Raw genomic sequence first — 20,147 nt, forward strand, 5'->3', positions numbered from 1 at the left:
CGTGTTCGGGTCAGGATCCGTGTGCGGATCGGATCCGTGTGCGGGTCAGGATCCGTGTGCGGGCCGGGTCCGAGTGCGGGTCAGGATCCGTGTGCGGGTCAGGATCCGTGTGCGGGCCGGGTCCGAGTGCGGGTCAGGATCCGTGTTCGGGTCAGGATCCGTGTGCGGGCCGGGTCCGAGTGCGGGCCAGGATCCGAGTGCGGGCCGGGTCCGAGTGCGGGTCAGGATCCGAGTGCGGGTCAGGATCCGTGTGCGGGTCAGGATCCCTGTGCGGGTCGGGTCCGAGTGCGGGCCGGGTCCGAGTGCGGGCCGGGTCCGAGTGCGGGTCGGGTCCGAGTGCGGGTCAGGATCCCTGTGCGGGCCGGGTCCGAGTGCGGGCCGGGGTCCGTGTGCGGGCCGGGGTCCGAGTGCGGTTCAGGATCCGAGTGCGGGTCAGGATCCCTGTGCGGGTCGGGTCCGAGTGCGGGCCGGGTCCGTGCGCGGGCCGGGTCCGTGCGCGGGCCGGGTCCGAGTGCGGGCCAGGATCCGAGTGCGGGCCGGGTCCGTGCGCGGGCCGGGGCTCGGGCGCGCCGCGGGACCCCCGGCCGGGCGGGGCCGGACTACGCGCCCCGAGCGCCCCTGCGCGGCGGCGGGGCGGGGCCGCGCGGCCCTACAAAGGCGGCGGGGCGGCGCGGCCGCCGCTACTCACCGGCACCGGCGGGCGGGCGCGGGGCCGCGCTCCGGCTCCAGGCGCGGCCATGAGGCGGCTGTAGGGCCCCGGGAGCCGCCGCCGCTCCGCTGCCTTCGGCCGCCGCGGGGGCTCGGCGGGGCGCGGCTCTCGCTCGGGGTGGATGCCGGCCGCGGCCGGCCGCTCCCGGCACCATGCACACCGTGCAGAAGGACACCACCTTCACCAAGATCTTCGTCGGGGGGCTGCCCTACCACACCACCGACTCCTCCCTCAGGAAGTACTTCGAGGTCTTCGGGGACATCGAGGAGGCGGTGGTGATCACGGACCGGCAGACCGGCAAATCCCGAGGATACGGCTTTGTAAGTGCCGCTCCGCTCTGCTCCGCTCCGCGGCGGGACGGGCGCTGCCCCCGCTGCCCGCCGTGCGCCGGGGAAGGCGCCGGCAGCGGAGCCCGGGGCTGCCGAGCCCGCCGGTGCGCTCGGACAAAGCCCCGGTGCGCCCGGACAAAGCCCCGGTGCGCCCGGACAAAGCCCCGGTGCGCCCGGACAAAGCCCCGGTGCGCCCGGACAAAGCCCCCTTGTAGCCGGACAAACTCCCGGTGCGGCCGGGCGGACCCCCCGGCGCTGCCGCGGAGTTTGTGCCCGCTGCGGGAACGAGGGGCTCGGTCCGGACAAAAGCGAGGCGGGGGTCCCGGGAGGAGCCCCCCGTGCTGGCCCGGCCGGTGCCGTTCTCTTCAGCACCTGCTTGCCCCTCCCGATGTCCCCGCGTCCCGCCCGCGCTGCCCGGAGCTCCGCTGCGCCGGGGTTTTGGGAAGGGCTCCAGCGGCTTCTTGAAACAGGCGCGGGGAGGAGGTGGAAGGGCAGGGGAAACAGCTGGCACCGGCCCAGCCGGGAGCGCCCGCTTTTCCATCGAGTCCCGGGAGCCCTTCCCATCTCGCCGTGCAAGCGAGGCTGCACGAAGGGAGTTCAGCTCCCGATTCAAAATAGAACAATAAATAAACTCCACTTAGTGCCTGTTGCTGGAGTGTTTACAAAGCTCTGTTGCTACAAACAAGGCTGTGCTCGATTCCAGGTGACCATGGCAGACAGAGCTGCTGCTGAAAGAGCCTGCAAAGACCCAAACCCCATCATTGACGGCAGGAAAGCAAATGTGAACCTGGCGTATTTGGGAGCAAAACCAAGGAGTATTCAAACTGGTGAGCCATCCAGGAGATCCCATCTCTCTCTATTAGAATAACTTGTAAGACAAGGAAACAAGATCCTCGGGCTGGAATCATCTGATCTGACGATGCACATTTATCTGTCCCCCATAGTTCTGATTATTGGCTGAGGGCACTGCGTAGTCCAGTTACCTCTTTGGTGTATCTTCTTCCTCAGCCCTGCTGCACTAAGATTACTCACCAAAGTTCCTATAACTGTGTTAAAGCTGTTTCCTTCCACGGCAGATCTGTTTGCCCGTTAACCTCTTTGTTACATGAGAATGAACAGTAAGAACCACTTCGTCATTTCTCCCTTTGGTTTGATGACTGCAGTCCCCAGTGTGTAAAATAAGGCTTTATTCCCCATTGTCTGTTCCATAGCAGCACGTTCACACTGGGCTTTCATCATGAATTCCCATCTGCTCCTCGTGCATATCACATACGCATGTTAAATTTAACTTGTTTCTAAATGGGGCTCTGAATTTGCTCACATTCATAGCAGATCAAATGCAAAGACGTGTGGTGTAATTCTGCCTGTGTGTTAGGAGTTGAGTGGTACAATGGATGCCATTCATTAATATTTCTTTTTTTTTCTGAACCTTTTTTTTTTTCAGGTTTTACCATAGGTGTGCAGCAGCTACATCCAGCCTTCATTCAGAGACCCTTTGGGTAAGTGGAAATGATTCCTAACGGTCTGTTTGAAATCAGATTCACAAATCAACTTCCTCATTATTTAAAATGTGTGAAAAAGCCTTCGTCGTCAAGAGTGGACAGTTTCAACAGCTGTTGTTAATGTTCAGAGTACTTTATTTCTGGTGGAGATTTCAGAAGTTTTGTGCATTTGTCAGCTTCAATGTAATTCCCAAAGATCCTTCTTTATCCTCAGTAAATCTTAGTCAAAATAAACCCAGTGCATTGCTCGCTGCTTTGCCAGCTTCAAGAATTCACAGGAATTCAAATAAATGGAAAATAGTTTCTCTATTATAGTACTTAAGGTGTCAAAACAATTAAGCAAATTCTGTTCTCATGTTTCTCAAATAAGATCCTCTGCTTCCTCTGTGCCATTTCCCACGTAATAACGCCTAGGATACAGTTTTATCCTAGAAAATAAATTGCATTGGAAACAAAGTCTGTTACTTAATGAAAGTAACATTAGGTCAAAAATTGATTTTGGACAGATGTTATACAAGGCTTGAATAGTCTGCAAAAGTGGGCTTTTGTCTGCTGTTTTCAATAGCTTATACCATCCCTACTCGGTTAGAAAAGTCCTCTTTTTATACATCTAATAGGATCTGGCAGCTGCTCGGCAAAAGACAAGTGTGCTTCATGAGAACAATAGTGACTGTCATACTGCCCTCATTTAACTGTTTAATGATTGATGCAGCTCTTTTTTTACACCATTTCAGAAAGTGAATATTGATAAGGTTTTTTATTATTATTTTCTAAGAGCATTAAGAAAGTAGGTGCATTTTTTAAAGCTTTTGAGCACTGCCCTGATGTGGTTTTTGTGTGACTCTAATATAAATAGATGGGATTTTGGCCTTTGTCAACAGCAATACTTCATCCCTTCCCTGCTCTCCACTCAATTTTTTTTGGGGGGGTGTTTTGTTTCTTTTTTTTTTTTTTTTAAAGGAAAAAAATCTGCTAACAATAAAACTTTGATTCCTCTGCCCTTATGGCCGCAGTTGCCAACTGCCTGGATAATCTCATTCCATGAGTTTAGGGATGTGAGAGGCTGTGTTGGCACAATGGTGCACACCCAGTGTACGTGTGCTCTGTGTGGTTCAAACACGCCACTTCTCACAAGCAGTTACAGCTCTGCTGGAAAGCCCTGAAAAACATCTGCCATGAAAGGAAGAGTCTCCCCTTTTTTGGGGCAAGAGCCACAGTAGTCTGCATAGACCAAATGCTGCTTTTTCATAGCTTTCCTTGCATGGGGGCTGCAGGAGCTTTCACAGCCCCCAGAGCAGCAGGACCTGGAGATGTGAACCCACAGACTTTTGCATGGGAGTGCAGGGGAGAAGTTGCCAATAAAAGCAGCCTCTGGCAAGCCCTGCCACACGTGGGAGCAGAGAAGAGCAAAGTGGTGAAGCCCGTTAAAACTCCTCTTGTTGGCAGGAGCACTTTGCAGATTATCTGCAGTTTTCTGGGTGCCCTTCCTACCTCACAGCCACAGCTCTTGAAAACATTTTTTTTTTTCCAACAGTTTGCTTTTGGTTTCACATCCAGAGGAGTGTGGGATCGACTGATTACATGCTCCTTGTGATCTAGACAGTTCCTGTTGCAGTTCTTAGGCATTGGTTTCATCATTAAACCAGCAGAGCTGCAGTTAGCACATACAGCGGAGAGCATTATAAATTATTTATCAGTTGCCAAGAGACAGGAACCAGGAGAATGGAAGGCTGGAGGCAGGGGATTATATATCATTATTTGCAAGCATCAGTAAACAAGAATTTAATTGAATTCAGTCATTGCTGCAGCAGAATCACTGGAAATGTGGGTTTTGCAGAATGTGTTTACCTGAGCACCACCTTTACCTGAGCACCACAACTGGGGCTGCTCTGTGGCTTCTGAGCAAAGCCTCGGGTGCTCAGTCAAGCAGCAGAGCTTGGCTGCCAGTTCCCTCTTTGTCTCCTCAGTAGACCAACAAAACTAAGAGCCTGCCAAGCTCCACTCCTTCATTCCCTTGAACCCACAACTTCCTTGACCCCAGTGGGATGTGAGGGTAGATGAGGAGTTTATCAGGGTCTGTCACTGAATTGCTGCTGTCTGTTTGCACACGCCGGGTGGATCCTGACCTTTCCCAAAGGAAGCTCAGTGGCTCCGCTGCTTTGCCCCTGGTGTGAGATGTTGCCTGGCTCTCCCTCCTTCAGTTTCTGTCTCTGCAAAGGATTTGTGCCCAGGGGTTGGCATTGTGGTTTCCAAAAGATGATTGTCATGGGGCACAGGGTGCTTGGTGGTCGAGCTGGGCTTGACAGGGCAGGAATGAATGAACAGCCGTTAACGAAGAGCAAGCAGCCAGTCATGTCCCAGCTATCAAGCCACAAAACGCAGGTTTTTGGTGAAACCTAAAATGAATGGAAACTATGAAAATCACCCAAACACCAGAGAGGATTATTTATAAACTGAAGGCTTCCCCCCGTCAGCCCCAGACACCTAAATGCAGCTGTAAATATTGCCAGGGCTATGCGGAACAGAAAGAGAAACCACGAGGAGCCTCTCTCCTTCCTCCTGCTGTCCTGGCAGGGGAGGCACTTGCACAGCAGACAGCATGGAGTCAGTAGTAAATCCTGTTTGGAAAAGAAGTTTCTAGCTTGTTGTAACCAGAGATCTTAACAGTAATGCAAGGCAAAGGATGTGTCTGTGTCAGAGTGACTTGGAGATCTGGCTGCTGAGTTTAGGGAAGCAGCATTGAGCCTGGGGCTCAGCCTGGGGCTTGCAGACTGCTTTGCTTGGAGGCACTTGGCAGTGCCAGAGTGTCCCTGCAGCTGGTGTGCTTCATGTGATAGGTGACGTGGCAGAGCTGCTTGGTCCCACCTTGTGGTTCCCTCCTCTGGGACTCTGGAGGTTGGAGGCAGGTTTGAGTCTGGGGATTCCCTGGTTCTCCTCTGTGCTTGCTGCTCTGGACACAGCATATGGCAGATGCATTCCTGTGGCTGTGCCTCAGCGAAGGAGCTATCTGTGTGGGAGATCTACCAGTGACTGAGTAAGTGACTGAGCTCTTGCAAACATAAAACTGTCTCTTGTGGCAGGATCCAGCTCTTTCCATAGCTGCACATTGGATATCATTGCTCCAGAGACCCCATCCATGTGTAGTTACTTGTTTTGGTGGCCCCCTGCCTCTGACCCACATTTGGTCTCTGGCAACGTCAGAAAGAGTTAAAACTCTTTGAGTTTAAAATTTCATGCGTTGATGCTGCTGCAGTTAGAAGTGAAGAAAGTCTCTCTTTGTATCAGCCCAGTCTCCCTTGCAGCTGTTTATCCTTAACATTTCTCTATTGGGTTAAAAATGAAAGGCAACAAACTTTCATCTTTTCTGTGGTTATACTTATAAAAGGGCACGTGCTGTGCCCAGCCTCTGTCAGCTGGCATCCCCCTGCTCCAGCTTCCCACTGCCCGCTGGAGCTGGAGGCTCCCATCCCACTCTGCCAGGCTCACGTGGATGGAGCACCCAGCACCTGGTGTTATCCTGTGCCAGGAGCATGAAAGCTTGGGGGAGAAAGGAGGCATTTCCTAAGAAATGTCCAAATCCATTTTCCAAACAGCTTCAACTGTGGTTCTCATGCATGGTGACCACTGTTCAGACCAAATGCTTGCCAGTCGGAAAGAAATCCTTTTCTTATTCTTTTATTATTTTATTTTGTGTTTTTTAAGTGTAAACATGTATTTATAAGCAGCTCTGACAGCTTTGAGAATTTTCTTGAACATCTACTTCAAGATGGCAAATGCTGGTGTCAGACCCAAGGATTTGGTGTGCCTATTTTTTGGGGTTGGGACAGAATTTGCTCATTTTCTGCCTGTAAAACAATACAAAAGCGTGGTCTGATACAGTGACCTCACACTTGGCTGTGTGAATGATGTGTGAGCTCAGACCTGTTGCAAGGGACAGGCTCTGGGTGAAGGATCTGAGCCATTCCTGGGCTTGTGTGTGATGGAGACAGCCTGAGCTGGCTCTAGCTTTGTCTTTACAGCACGTGGCTTGAGTTGTGCCTCTGCTCTCTGTGATTCCATTGCCTCTGGTGGATTTCCTCTTCATCCTCCTCAGCAGCAGAGCCCTGATTCCTCTCTTGTTGGTGCTGGAGCTGGGCAGTGGCACATCCAAAATTCACCTGTGTTGCTCTGGCTGGTGCCACAGAGGCCCAAAGTGGCAGATTGATGCACACATCTGAATTTCTAGAGCAGCTCAGCTTGTGCTTGATCTCATGTTTCCTTTGAGCAGCTGCTGGCATATGGGCCCCAACTCATAGTATTAAGCACATGCCCAGTAATTCGGATGATGAATGCAGCCCTGGGCATCCTGCCCTGGCGCTGAGGGCACCAGCCAGGGAACCAGACAGTTGTTGTGCTGATAATTTGGTAGCAAGGACACCGGGTCACTTCTAAATACAACTTTTATGAAGAACTTGTTCCCCACGGATGGGGGCAAGCTACATACCAGAGCTAAATATACTCCATGATCACAAAAGATGAAAAGTCCTGGACCTCGGAGTTAAAACTCAGTCTCCTGTTTCTCAGTCTCCAAGTGCTGTAAACAGGGTTGTGCTGTCCCCTGCAATTTCCCTGTCACCAGCTTTGAGCATTTTACCTCTCCTCTGTCAGACCTGAGCTGCCCTGGCCAAAGCAGCAGAGGCTGGAAAAACCACGCTGGATCCAGGCATCCCCCATGATTCCAGCTTGCAGGAAGCTGTGGAGGGATTACATTGAGATGTCTTAAACATTCTACTACCACAGAGGCACAACTGGCAGCAGAGATCACAAACTCTTAAAATGGAATTTCTTTTTTGACTGAGAAATTACTTAATTACTTGTTTTATCAAGTGTAGGCCTTCTTTTATCAAAAAGAGGTATTTCATTGCTTTTTCCATAGCTGAAGCATTCTGCTTCAAAACACCTCATCTCTCCAAGAAAGGGGTTTAGGTAAATCAAATGAGTGGATGGTTTTAATGAAAGGTCAGTGGAAGGGATCATGTGTAAAGAAAGAAATTCGTTAAAAATGGAACCAGTTGAAAGTAGTTACTGATGTGTATTATTCCAGAACTTGTCAGGTACTTCAGAAGACTAGAGATGTTTCTGCCATTGATTTCTCTAAATTGCAGAAGAAAATTGGAGAGTTCAGTCAAAGGGAGAATTCTGGGGCTTCCTGGGTTAATCTGTTGGAGACCCTGGTTTTCCCAACCATCCTACCAGGTTCCTCACAAGGATGGTGAAGGACTCAGGTTCCTGTTGTGCACTTGTGTGAAACAGTCCCTGTTTCTTCTGTCAGTTAATTTCTGGTTTGGCTGTGCTGATAACTGGAAAGGGGAGGGGTTTTTCCTTCTCTGGAGAGCTGACTAGTTGTGGATAAACTTCCATGTGGCTTTTTCCTTGGTGCCAGATGGCTCTTGTTTCAGGCAGATGTTATCTCCTGCTACCTGAGTGTTTTTCAGCCTGCTTCTCTCCAAAACTATTTTTGGTCTGGCCCAGCATGCCTTTGTTTGGGATCATGTTTTTTTGGGTTTTTTTTCCTTCTTCCTTTGGGTGTGGGGGAAACAAGATGCAGAGGATAAAGTCATTGAGCCTGGCTAAAACTCATGGTGGAGTTCAGCATGTTGATCTCAGACTCTTGGTTGAGCTGAGAAAAAGTATTAGATCTCTGTGAGATGTACTCCCATCTTTGGTCTGCAGCATGTTTTTTACTTCTTTCTGTTTTGGGTTTTTTTTTTTTTTTTTTTTTCCCACTGGCTGCAGTCTGGGACAGTGTTGTGGCACATCATGCCTTGGTGATTGCCACTGGTGTGGTGACATCTGCTCCCAGCAGGGAAGCAGGAAACTCAGTCCTGCACCTGTTTGCACAGGGTGCTGTGTAAATCTTCTCAGAGGGACAGAGAGGGATGAGGAGAAGGCAGACAAGCAAATCAGTTACAAGAGGAGCAGAAATTGTCTCAACTGCTTTGCTATTTTGTGTTTGTGTCGTGTTGCAGCAGGTGATGATAAGTCCCATGGAGCTGCAGAGTTCATCCTTGTGTGACTTTGAGCTGGCTGGGATAGCTGGCTGATGAGCTGTTGACATTTCAGTGCATTTTTAAATCAGCTTTAGTAGGGACACTTCAGGAGTTGGAGGTTTGTCGTGTTGTGGTTCGAACCCAGCCCTGTCAGGGAATGGTGAGGGATGGTGGAGTGATCAGGGCACAACCCATGTCCCGATCTGCTCCCAAGTGTTAGTGGATAAACTGTGATGCCCTCCTGGAGTGAGAGTGCTGCTGGGCAGGCAGGGACATCCTGCAGCCTCCTCCTCGTGTGTGGGCTGAGAACAGCACCTGAATTTCTCACATTTCCACAGCCTGTCATCGTGGCTGGGGCCCGTATGACACCGGCGGCCAGCCCTGCCTGCACCCCACACACGTGCCCTGGGGGTCTCCTCGAGGTGAGTGCTTGCTGGCTTGGGAGTGTCCCTCAGGAACGATTCCTGGGAGTGGGAATGACGCCAGGATGAGTGCCTGCATCTCCAGCTCTGCCGTGGTGCCGTGGCACTGCCAGTGCAAGTGTGGGGTGTGCTTCCCAGAGCAGCTTGCAACTCAGGAGCCCACTTCAAAATACACCTTTGGCTCTGCCGTGCAGAGGTGTCACATCCCCAGGGGCTGTGCTCAGCTGGTCCTGCAGCACCCAGCACCCCCTGCCACCACGTGCTGTGGCAGCGTGGGCGTCCCTGTGGCAGCCAGTGGGTCAGCTCTAGTGGAAATGGAGGCCAAATTCCTGGGGTCAAATGCCAGAATTTGTGCCTTCACTGGCAGACACAAAGGGCTCTGTTTCTTTTATTCTTCAAGGAATAAAAGGCTGGTCGTGGTGGTGGCATTTGTGTGCTGATCTCTGTGAGGCTGCCAAGAGCCCTGTGCCTCTCCTTGTTTCCCAAATGTTTGTGTGATGCCGTGTCCCTCCTGACAGAGGGCTGCAGCTGTCTCCACCTCTTCAGAACTGACAAAACCAGCTCCCAGCAGGGCTGGCAGAGACCGAGGGGGTCAGGAACTCCCACCTTGTTGCTGTCCCAAACTCGTGCAGCATGCAGGAGCAGCTTGCAGGAACAGCTCATGGCTCATGTGTAGGAAGTCCTGCAGGATGGCAGGGAGCTGAGAAGGTGCAGCTAAAGCACATTTTAGGTGTAAATCTGATACAAAATAGTCAAATACATCAAGTGTCTCTGAGATGAGCTCTGCTGATGAGAGCTCGTTCCTCTTCCCAGTGTTTGGGGAGAGAAGTGGGACACATTTCCTTCTGACTTGTCCCTTTTTTTCTTGCTGTCCTCCATCCAGCCCTGCCCTGCTGCTGTGGTGGGGGGACCTGGTTGGTTGCAGGTTTTGAAAGGGACTTTTTCATCTTCCTGGAGCCACGGGTGCCTCCCCTGACGTGTTTGAACATCTCCACCCAGACCTGCACCAAAACGGGGCCCCTTTTGTTCTGTCCCCCACCAAAGCAGGACAGAGCCCGTGTCCCTCTGCCAGTGGCTGTCACCATCTCTGTTCTGGTTCAGTTCTGTCTGCCAGGGCAGTGTGGTCAGGAGCGTGGGCTGGCACCACCAGGGCCCTGCCAGGTCCCTGCTGTCCCTCCTGCTGTCCCTCCTGTGACTCTGGGCTTAGCTTTGACCATGCTCCTTGTGCTGGGTGGCTTTGCCCGTGGCTCCTTGTTGTGCCAGCAGCATCTCATCCCTCTGCTGCTCACGGGGTGACTTTGGTGTGTGGTGGCCACGGCTGATCACTTGGTTGGTGTTTTATAATCACACCGTGTGTGTTTCTGGTGAAGTTCTCCTCTGGCTGGCAGGGCCCATCGTGGGGGATGGAGGAGAACTGCAGGGAAGGAGGAAAGGAAAGGCATCTTAAAACACAGCTGTGACTCATCCTGTAGAAATTCAGATTAGAGTTTGCTGTTTTCTAGAAAGAGAACTCCAGAACAGCTTGCTTTTTGTTATCTCCTGAAAGATCATGTTCAGGAGTAATGGAAGAAGGGGAAATATTTCGAGATTTTCTGTGGATGCTAAATGTAGCCAGCAGAGAACTTCATCCTACTGCACTGGTTTGTTTTGTTTGTAGCTGCAAGTCATCAAAGTGACCTTACTTTGGGTTGTGTGTTTGGTTTGATTGATGAATTGCCATCTGTCCACCTAATTCAGAAGACCAAACTGCATAATATCTTGATTGAAATGTCTAACTGAATTATTGAAATCCTACAGACCAAAAGAACCTTCCCTTTTACATTGGCATTCCCTTTAGAAGCAGATCTTGGAGTTGCTGAGTGTGATTTTTTAGTGCAGTACCAGCTGTTGTGAGTGATGTGTGCTTGTGTATGTATGTACTGGGCTGGTGGGGTGGATTTCTGAGAGCAGGGCCCAGGAGTACATTCTGCCTTCCAAGCTAATGGTGCTTTTCATTCCAAGTAGCACTGAAAAGCTGGAGTTTTTCCTCGCTGAAGGAAAAGGGTAGTGCAGGATGTTGCAGATTTGCTGTCTCCAAGCCCACTGAGGAACTCTGTATGTGAAAGCAAAGCCAGTAATGCAGAGTTTCTTGGGATGAGCTGGGAATATCCACTCACCCTGATGGCACCACGTCCCCCAGATGGGCTGTGCCAGCTCAGGAGAGAAGCTGGGTGGCAGCAAGGGACATGGAGGACCTGCTCATGCAGGGTGATGCTCAGGCTGTCCTGGGCATTTGGTGAGCACAAGTGGAATTCCTGTGGGCAGGAAAAGTACAGGCCCCTCCTGCCACTGGGTGGTTTTTAGTGGATTGTACATTTTTTGTTGCATTTGTGGAGTGATTTTAACTTTGTTGGGCCCTGGAGTACCAGGAAACCTGGTGACAGGCAGGGAGAAATGAGGAGCAGCCAGAGCATCCATCCCCAGTCTGGGATGCAGGCTGTTGGCTGATCTACCCAGGGTAAAGCAGTAAACATGGGCAAAGCCTGCCCTGGCATTGCACCTCTGAGTTATTTAAAACAAAATAAAGAGAAAATCCCACCGTGAGAGGCATGAGGAACCCTGGGTGGGACTCAGCCCTGCTCCTCCAAGAGGGGGCTGCCACTGTGTGAGTGTGTGACATGAAGTGCCCTTGGGCTGAGCTGGTGCCTGAGCTCCAGCTCTGATTCAGCTGTGCTGGCCTCAGTTTAGAGCAGAGCTGAACAAAAAGGGATTCTGTGCATTTCTGCTGCCTCATCTCATTCCTGTTACCCACAGGGTGATGCTGGGTATGGTGTGCTTATGGGCTGGAGGACTGTGAGGTCCCCCTTGCTGTCCAGGGGTGTCTGGTGGCCTCAGAAGAAGGTCTTACCCTGAATTAAAGGTGGAGGTGCTGCTCACCACCACCCCTCCTCCCTGGCCATATGGAAGGACCCTGATCTCAGAGGCAGTGTTGCTGTGTGGGGAGAGAACAGTCATCCTCTTGTCATGCCAGTTGTCTCAAGCAAAAACAAACTGCATATGGGAGTGGGAAAAGGAGAGGAAACTCAGTTCAGATGAGCCCTGGTTTGTGAGAAGCCTTTCTCCTGTCTGAAGAGCAGCCTGAACCATCCAGTGCTGGTTGGAAAGCCAGTGGGAGAAGCCCTGGGTAGGAGGGACCAGCCCCAGGTGGACCCCAGCATGCTGCAGGTGGTGGCTGAGATTTAGGATGCTCAGGTAGAATGAGGGTAACCACGTACAGCCCTGTGCCTTGTGAAGAGCCTGTGGGAGGCTTTTAAAAGTGGTTGTGTTTGAAAATGTGCTGTCACACACATCCACACAAAAATCCCCAAAATATTTGAATCTGCATAATCTCTCTGCAGAATTTTACCTTGGGAAATTTTTATTGGCCAAAATGAGTTGGGTTTGGAGACAGGGTGGCTGGCACAATCTTTTAGGGGATGGCTTTGCTTCATTCTGTGGCCTTATGTGGTTCAGCAAGCAGTGGCCAAAGGGACCTTCTTCTCCCCAGGGTGCATGTGGCTCTGATGTTCCACTGGTACTGTGCCATTTGCTGGTGATAGCCTGCACCCCCTATTCCTTAAACAAACCCCAGATGTGTCACCCTGCAGCACTCTTCAGGCCACATAAATTCCCCATTTTAGCCTGGGCCTTGGCAGTTTGTGTGGATGTACTTAAACCTTCAGGTTTGCACAGTTTTTGCCCAACTTCTTGAGACCTTGATGTGGGCACTTTGGAAAATACAGCCCTTTCATTTTGATGCTTTTTTCCCCCCTCCCCTTTCCTCCTCATTAGCAGTTTCTAACAAATTAGTAGGCACTCCTGCATTAATCACCTCCAGGATCTTTCCATCTGTGGACTTTAATTGGGTGTGACATTGTTAAGTTCCTCTCAGCAGCACAGCTCCTCAGGGCAGGGACAAGCCTGGGAGAAGCTGCACTTTTGGGTCCTCGTGGAAAGGGCAGCGGAGGTGCCAGGGGCAGATGTGACAGGAGTGTCACTGCCCTGCCAGCTACTGGGGAGTGCTACTAGGGGAAGAAAGCAGCATGAATATCTCATGTTTTACAACAAGCACCCTGTAGCATTCCCTAAACATGCAGTGTTGTGGAAACATGGTGTAAGTGTGTAGTAACTGATAACACCTGGCAGGATGGAGGGTGTGGGGCTGCACCCGGGGTCAGTGGTCATTCCTGGTGGGACACGTGGAGGGTGGCACGTTGTCCCTGCTGCCAGGGGATGTCCCACAGGGGCTGTGGGTCCTCAGGACCCTCCTCCATGCAAGTTTGGATGGAGAATACAGGAGGCAGAAAGGCTGGCAGGGTGTGAGGAAATGAGGTGAGCCAGAGGCTGTGTCACGGCCTTCCAGGGAGCTTATTTTGGATTTCAGCAGCCTGGATAGTTGGAGATAGAAGCCATGGGGACCAGGGGATGTGTATTTGTTAGCAGCCCATGCTTCACCTTGCATGGACTGCTGCTAGACTGAGGTCTAGGAGCGTTTGCTTTTCATCCCCCAGCTCGGGGGCAGCACCGTTTCCGTGGCTGACGCGCACGAATTTGGGAGTGAAGATGGGGCTGTGCAAGCCAGGGAGGCTCCCATCCCCTCACTAACCCTCTCCCTTTCCCTCGGCAGACTCACGCCTCACTACGTTTACCCCCAAGCCATCATCCAGCCCAGCGTGGTGATCCCCACCCCGGTGCAGTCCATCACGTCTCCCTACATCGACTACACGGCCGCCAGCCAAGCCTATTCCCAGTACACCACAGCTGCCTACGACCAGTACCCCTACGCCGCCTCGCCCGCCGCCGGCTTCGTGGGCTACGGCTACACGGGCGCGGTGCAGCCGCCGCTGGCCGCCGGCACGCCCGCGGCGCCCGCCGCCGCCTTCGTGCAGTACCAGCCCCAGCAGCTGCAGCCCGACCGCATGCAGTGAGGGCCCGGACAATCTCTCACCCTGCAGGGATGCGACTGGGACAGCGAAACGGCAAAAAAAAAGAAAAAAAATTAAAATAAAAGAAAACCAACCAAAAAAAAAAAATCATCGTCCCCCCCTCCTCTACCCGCCTCCATGCCTTTGTCTCCCGTATGTAGGTGCATATCGATGCCTAAGCTGTTTATAGTGTTGAGGGCTGATTGTGCTTATGAAAGTGGACTTCTGGTAAGTTTTTTATCCCTTTTTTTTGTTTTTGTTTTTGTTTTTTCAATCTGGACAGATACTGTCTTGAAGATGTTCTAAAAGCGGCTGAAATGTTTCACAGGAAAGCGACAGGTTCTTGCACATATCGCGGTCTGCTTCCATCACCTGTGGTTTTTCTGCCCCCTTCCTTCCTCATCCAGCCTACAATCCTCTTATTTACTGGTGAGGTACAGAGGTACTCGGAGAACACGGAAAAAAAGCAATCTTATTTTTTGGTTGTACAAAAACTTTGTAATACTCAGAGATGCCTTACAGAAAAAAAAAAAAAAAAAAAAAGCAAAAGAAAAACTATTTTTTAATATTTATTGCGATTTTATTCGCATGAGCTGTGAATTGCAGACAGAAGAATAGTAGTAAGTATCTGCCTTGTTTAATTCTCATTTTACTAAATTATTGTATGTAGGTAAAAGTTCTTAAGTAATTGCTGAATCACTTCAACATGCAAAAGGGAATATTGGCTTGAAGGAGAGCAGAATATTCCTTTAGTCAACGCACTGTACTATTTTCTTATTGTAATTGTTACTCTGTTAAGATTATCTCAAATTTAGGTATATTTTTAAATGCAAAAAAACAACCAAGGATACTGAACATTTTGTCTACTTTGGTAGATCTTTTGTTATAATGCTGCAACCTATGGAGACATTTACAGTATTTATGTAAAAGAGATTTGGGGCTGTTGGCCAGCAAGGTTTAGGAGAATATCACGAGTGGAGCAATAGAGAAAAAGGAGTTATGTCACTGAACAAATGGGTAAATGTAACCTTTTTATGCCTGTAATCCAACAGCCAAATAAAGGAAGAGAACAGGCGATGTAAGTGCATTTCTACAAAGACAGCAATAAACTATTTTAACTTTTAAGATTATTCAGTGCTGTATTGGTACCATGTTTGCTCGGCTGCAGTGCCTTAGGGAGTATTTCCGAGCCCACCTGGTCTGGCCATGCTGGGTTTCACCCTCGAGTGTGCCAGCGTGGGCTGGGGGATGTCCTGTGGCAGGAGCCCCTCCTGCCATCCTGCAGCGTGTCCCACCCTGTCCTCAGGGGCACCTCAGGGTTACCTCAGGGTTTCTGAGCTCACAGAACCTCGTGGGCTGGTGCCAAGTGCTTCCTCACACTGCTTGGAGCAGAGGGTGGGAGGTGCTGCCATGCTGGTGCAGCTCCAGAGGCAGTAGGGGCAGATGGGATCTCATCCCAGAGTTTTCGGGCCATCACTTCTGTTGTTTGCTTAAAATACGTTGGGGGTTATTTTTCTGAAATAGAATTTTTCTGAAAGTGAGTGGTCTGCCAGTGGTCTGTCCTGGTTAAGGGGATTTGGTGGTACCAGGCAGGTGCCAGCAGCAGACTTCCACCCCTGAGCCTCATTCGCTGCTCCGGTGCTGCATTTGACTTCCCCCAACCCACTTGCTTTAGAAGTTTGGTGTTCAGATTTTGACAATTACAACCTTCAAGAATTAATCTGTACAAGTAAATAAAATTACTCTGTTTGATCATGCCAGTTATCTGGTTCATCTCCGTGAAGGCCACAGCAGGCCGGGTGCCAGGAAGGGCCGTGTTTTTGGCACCAGCATCTGCTGCTGGTTCAGGTGGTGATGCCTGAAGCCATCCTGGGGGAGGAGGATGAAAGCAGAGGCAGTTCAGCACTGTGGCTGCCCTTAAATGCCCACGGTGGGCATGTCTAATGTCATCAGGAGTCCTCGGAGTGAAGAGCCCATCCTGATGAATGGAAACAACTCTCCTGCCTTGCTTGTGCTGCGTGAGAATGCAGATCCTGGTGGGGCTCTGCTCATCCTGCCCGGGGTTTTGCTTACAGCCTTGTGGGTGACATTTATTTCCTTTTTAAGTCATTACTTTCTGGAGAGGCTGTGGGGCTGCCAGAGGAGTGAGAGCCGAGCGCCGCATCCAGCCTGGCCCGGGCCCTGCCTTTGAAGTGCTATCGGGGCTGGAGATTATTCAGCAATTCTTCTTTCTCCCTGTCAGGAGGGGAAGGGAGGGGAGGATTTTTGGGTGGGGGTGCTGGGGGAGGCTGGGGAGCCCTTGGCCCCAGCAGCCCTGGGGTGCCTGGCACTGCTGAGCTGGCTCTTGTCCTCAGCCAGGCACACGCATCTCCCCCGCGCAGTGGGGACAGCAAGGCTGCTGAACACGGGTTTGTTGTTGGAAAAACACATGTGCAGAGTGCTCTGAAGTGAAAAGAGTGATGATTTTCCATCTAGCTGTCTGATTTCCTGAAAGGTGGCCGACCTGCCAGGAAGCGAGGGCGCAGGCCCGGCGCTGCCCATGCCATTCCTGGATCCCGCTCGGCTTCGCTCCGGGCTCATTTCGAGAAGCAGCCACATCAGAACAGCAGCCCAGGCTCTGCCTCCTTCCTGTTTGCAAAAACCCCCTTGTGAAACTGCGGAATCCTGAGCTCTGCCATTGCCCTTGCAATGGGAGCAGGGCTGTGCTGCCAGGTGCTGCCCTGGAAAGGAGCCCGAGCACTTCCCTGTCCCGTGCTGGGAAAGTGGGAAGAGCTCAAAGGGTTGCTGTGGTAGAAGGACAAGAACTGCAGAGTACGAGCAGTGGGCTGTGGGTGAGAGGCAGAGGCTGCCTGGCTCCTGACTGATCAGGGTGGCACAGGGCAAGGGCTTAAATGATTTTGAAATTGCTTAAAAGTACCTTTTTGTTTTTTTCTTTAATGCATTGCTTGATGGAGCATCCTCTTCCACCTCCTTATGTTGTCCCAGCACAAAAAAAAGCTAATTCTGGGCAGCTCAGCTCTGCTGCAGCCAGACAGAAGCCAAGGGAGGGGATGAGCAGGGGGTGAGGACCAGGAGGAGTGGCAAGGGCTGGGTGGTTTTGGCAGCACAGCCCTGGCAGCACCATCTGCTTGGCAGGTGCCAGGGGTGGGACCAGCTCTGGGGGCCAGACCTTGTCCTGGGCACATCCCTGTGGCCGTGCTGGCAGCTGACCCAGCCCAGGCCACCTCTCAGCAGCTGTGCCCACATGCCCAGTCATTTGCATGACAAATTCAAATCTTTTTTATAGGAAACCATCACACTGGGGCTGTCAGGAGGAGGTTTGGCTTGTGTGGGCTGGGGCGTGTGCAACCCCTCTGCTGTCACGGGGAAGTGTCACCATAAATACCAGTGCTGGGGTGCTGGTCATCATCGGGATGAACCCAGCCACAGTCTGGCATCATGTCCTGGCATCACCTCCTTTTCTACCTGGCAGCAGTGAGTGAGAGACAGCCCTGTAGCCCAGTGTGGCTGCTGCCAGACCTTCCCCACTTGCCTGCCATGAAAGGGATGCCTTGGGTGAGATTTCTGCCCTTCCCAGGCACTCCCTCTCGCTGGGGTGTCCCCTGGCACAGAAGCACAGCCAAGGGCTTTGCTGCCTGAATCTGCTTTTGACAAGGAGCAGGGGGTACCCAGCCCACACCTCTGCAGTGCTCCCCACGCTGTCCCACCTTGTCTGGGGGACACTGGACACCCCCACGGGCTCCTCTCAAGGTCTCAGTGGCTATCCCCAGGATGAGATGGGAGCACTGGGGACATGGGGACACTGCCAGCCCCCACAGCCCAGCTCCCCTGGCTGACAAGCCCAAAACTTTGCACTGAGAGGGAAAGGCTGAGCACACTATTTATTTGCATAGTAACTGGGCTGCTGCTGGCACTTACCCTTTAAAACAGAGCTGACAGCAAAATGTTTTACCCCCTCAAATACAGGGAATGCTAACAGCATCCTTTTTTTTTTTTTTTCCTCTCTTCTGGCTGGAACTTGTTTTTCCCTCCTTTGTGCCTCTCTGAATCCTGCCAGCATAGAGATTCCCTTGTTCAGAGAGTAAAAAAAAAAGAAGAGGGAGCAAAAAAAAAAAAATAATTGAAAAAGAAAAACTTAAGCCTGGGATTAAAAACCATCACTAAAATAGTCTGAATAACAAAGTCAACTGACTGGCCGGGGAGCCGGTGAATGCCTGTCACGTATCGCCCTTGGCAGGGCACGGTCACGTGTGGCACGAGATAGTTCCTGGAAAAGCTTCTGCCCAGCCTGATAGACCTGTGCCTGCTGATACTGCTGCCCCCACTCCTGCAGGGCTGTGGGAATCTTCCTGACACGGGGATAAACTGTGGGGGACAATAAATAAATCTCCCTTGGGTACCAAAGGTGTTGGGTGTTCTTGAGGCTTTTCCACCCTAATGGTCCTGGCAGCACTGGGCCAGAAGGACCCTCTGCCCTTACTGATGTATTTAGCAAGGGACTTTTTGGTGGCTTTATGTTTGTTTTTTTTTTTTTTTTTTTCCCTACACAGTTTTTTCACATAGTTTCAGCTGTATAAAGAATCCAAAAATGGGACCTTGCATGAAGTAAAAGCAGAGGGTTTGTACCTCCCCCAGGCAGAGCCAACTCAGCCATGTCAGACACATCGTGTCCCCACACCCATGGAGTGTGTTACTGTGGGGATTTGTACCTAAAACCAAACCTAAATAACAGTTTTATCCTCTTGCTGACTCCAGCAGCACAAACCTGAAAGCAGAGAGATGGAACAAAGCACAGCGCCAGGAATGATGGCTCAGATAAAGCCACACAATGTGGGAGGGCAATTAAAGACTCAGATTTATTAGCTGTGTGCCCATGCTCAGGAGGGTGATGAAGCAGTTGGAGATGGAAAAGTTGGTACTGGAAAGGTCAGAGATGGAGGCTTCTGAGAGAATGAATCAATGAGCACCCAAAATCCCAGGAGTCAATTTTTAAAAGCATTTGCCCAATAAAAGTGGAGACTGTGGCCTTTTATAAATCAGCCAGGAACATGCCTTGGTTTGAAAATAGCACTGAGCATCTTATTACATGCTTAACACTCAAAAGATCTGTTAAAATCAGCTCATTGAAGTGGCTCCTGTTCAGTTTGTGTCCTGGTCAGTGTGTGCAGACACCCACAGATATTTGTGGTCTCCTGTAGCATCCACTGGTGTGCTTGCATGAGCTGCTGACATGTGAGCACCTTAAACAAGCCTGAACGCTGCAAAATGAAAGTGAAATTAAATAAATGAGTCATGCCATTAGTCTCCTGTGAGCTGGCTTTAAAATTAGCAGGTTTTAGACATAAACATGGTAGAACGAGCCCTGAGGGGAAGAAAAGTTCTCCAAAAACCACATCCTACCTTCTTTTCAACAGTGCACGCTGCTCTTTATTTCATGCCACTTTAGTAAGGTAAACTAATTTGGTTTCCTGTTTCCAATGAATTTTATATGTAGAAAAACATTTCTATTACATACATTATAAATCTGATTAGAAACATGTATGTATGAACAAACACGTGGTTTTTATCTGTAGCTGTGTGCATTTGTGTGTGTATATCAAAGAATACACATAAATGCCTTATTTAAACTGTCATTTTAACTTTTATTTCACAAATCCTGGCTCCTGAAGATGCCAGGTGAACTGCAGTTTAGAAGATAATTTAAAATGAGAAGCATAACATAACAGCAATGCACATTTAATGGCTGGTAGCACAAGCTAATCTGGGGCAAAACCCAGTCCTGGACTGAGCTCAGGCTTCAGCAGACTGGGAAAACCAGCAAAAATGTCCCATGTTGGTGTGAGAGCCATGCCTGGAGATGGGGCAGACCCCAGGGGCATCCCCATCCTTTTGCCCACTGCTGCCATACCTGTTCAGGCAGTTTTACTCTGTCTGTTTTTCTCCATTCCCCTATGTCCTCCTCAATCAGCCAACCACGAGCACTTCAGCCTCAGTCTGCTCAGCCCAGAAGATAGATATTTTGGGCATCTGCAATCTGGACGAAGCTCCAGTCCTGCCAGGAATTCTGCACAGGCTTGAATGGAAAAAAAAATAAAAATATCCCATGGAGTTGGGTAAAGGCTGCCAGACTGCCCCGGGCCCTGTCCTGCAGGCAGGGAGCAGCCCCAGCCCCTCTGCAGCCACCAGCCAAGACAGAGCCTGCAGGAAAGATCA

General features: G+C 50.9%; 1 protein-coding gene across 1 annotated transcript; it reads left to right on the top strand.

Annotated features, from left to right (window-relative positions):
- The first annotated feature begins 745 nt into the window (after nt 1-745).
- Nucleotides 746-15,691, top strand: RBM38 (RNA binding motif protein 38). Its single transcript, XM_021553553.3, has 4 exons — nt 746-1,029; nt 1,742-1,865; nt 2,483-2,537; nt 13,637-15,691. The coding sequence occupies exons 1-4, from the start codon at nt 862-864 to the stop codon at nt 13,935-13,937; spliced, it is 648 nt and encodes a 215-aa protein (XP_021409228.1). The 5' UTR covers nt 746-861; the 3' UTR covers nt 13,938-15,691.
- The last annotated feature ends 4,456 nt before the right edge of the window (nt 15,692-20,147 follow it).

Source organism: Lonchura striata, chromosome 17 (assembly GCF_046129695.1).
Source record: "Lonchura striata isolate bLonStr1 chromosome 17, bLonStr1.mat, whole genome shotgun sequence".
Lineage (NCBI taxonomy): Eukaryota > Metazoa > Chordata > Aves > Passeriformes > Estrildidae > Lonchura > Lonchura striata.

Bases quoted from the DNA above. Each gene is read 5' to 3' on its own strand.
- RBM38 (XM_021553553.3), top strand. From the start codon at position 862: ATGCACACCGTGCAGAAGGACACCACCTTCACCAAGATCTTCGTCGGG. The intron at 1,866-2,482 runs GTGAGCCATCCA...TTTTTTTTTCAG, and splicing joins ACCAAGGAGTATTCAAACTG to GTTTTACCATAGGTGTGCAG. The intron at 2,538-13,636 runs GTAAGTGGAAAT...TTCCCTCGGCAG, and splicing joins TTCATTCAGAGACCCTTTGG to ACTCACGCCTCACTACGTTT.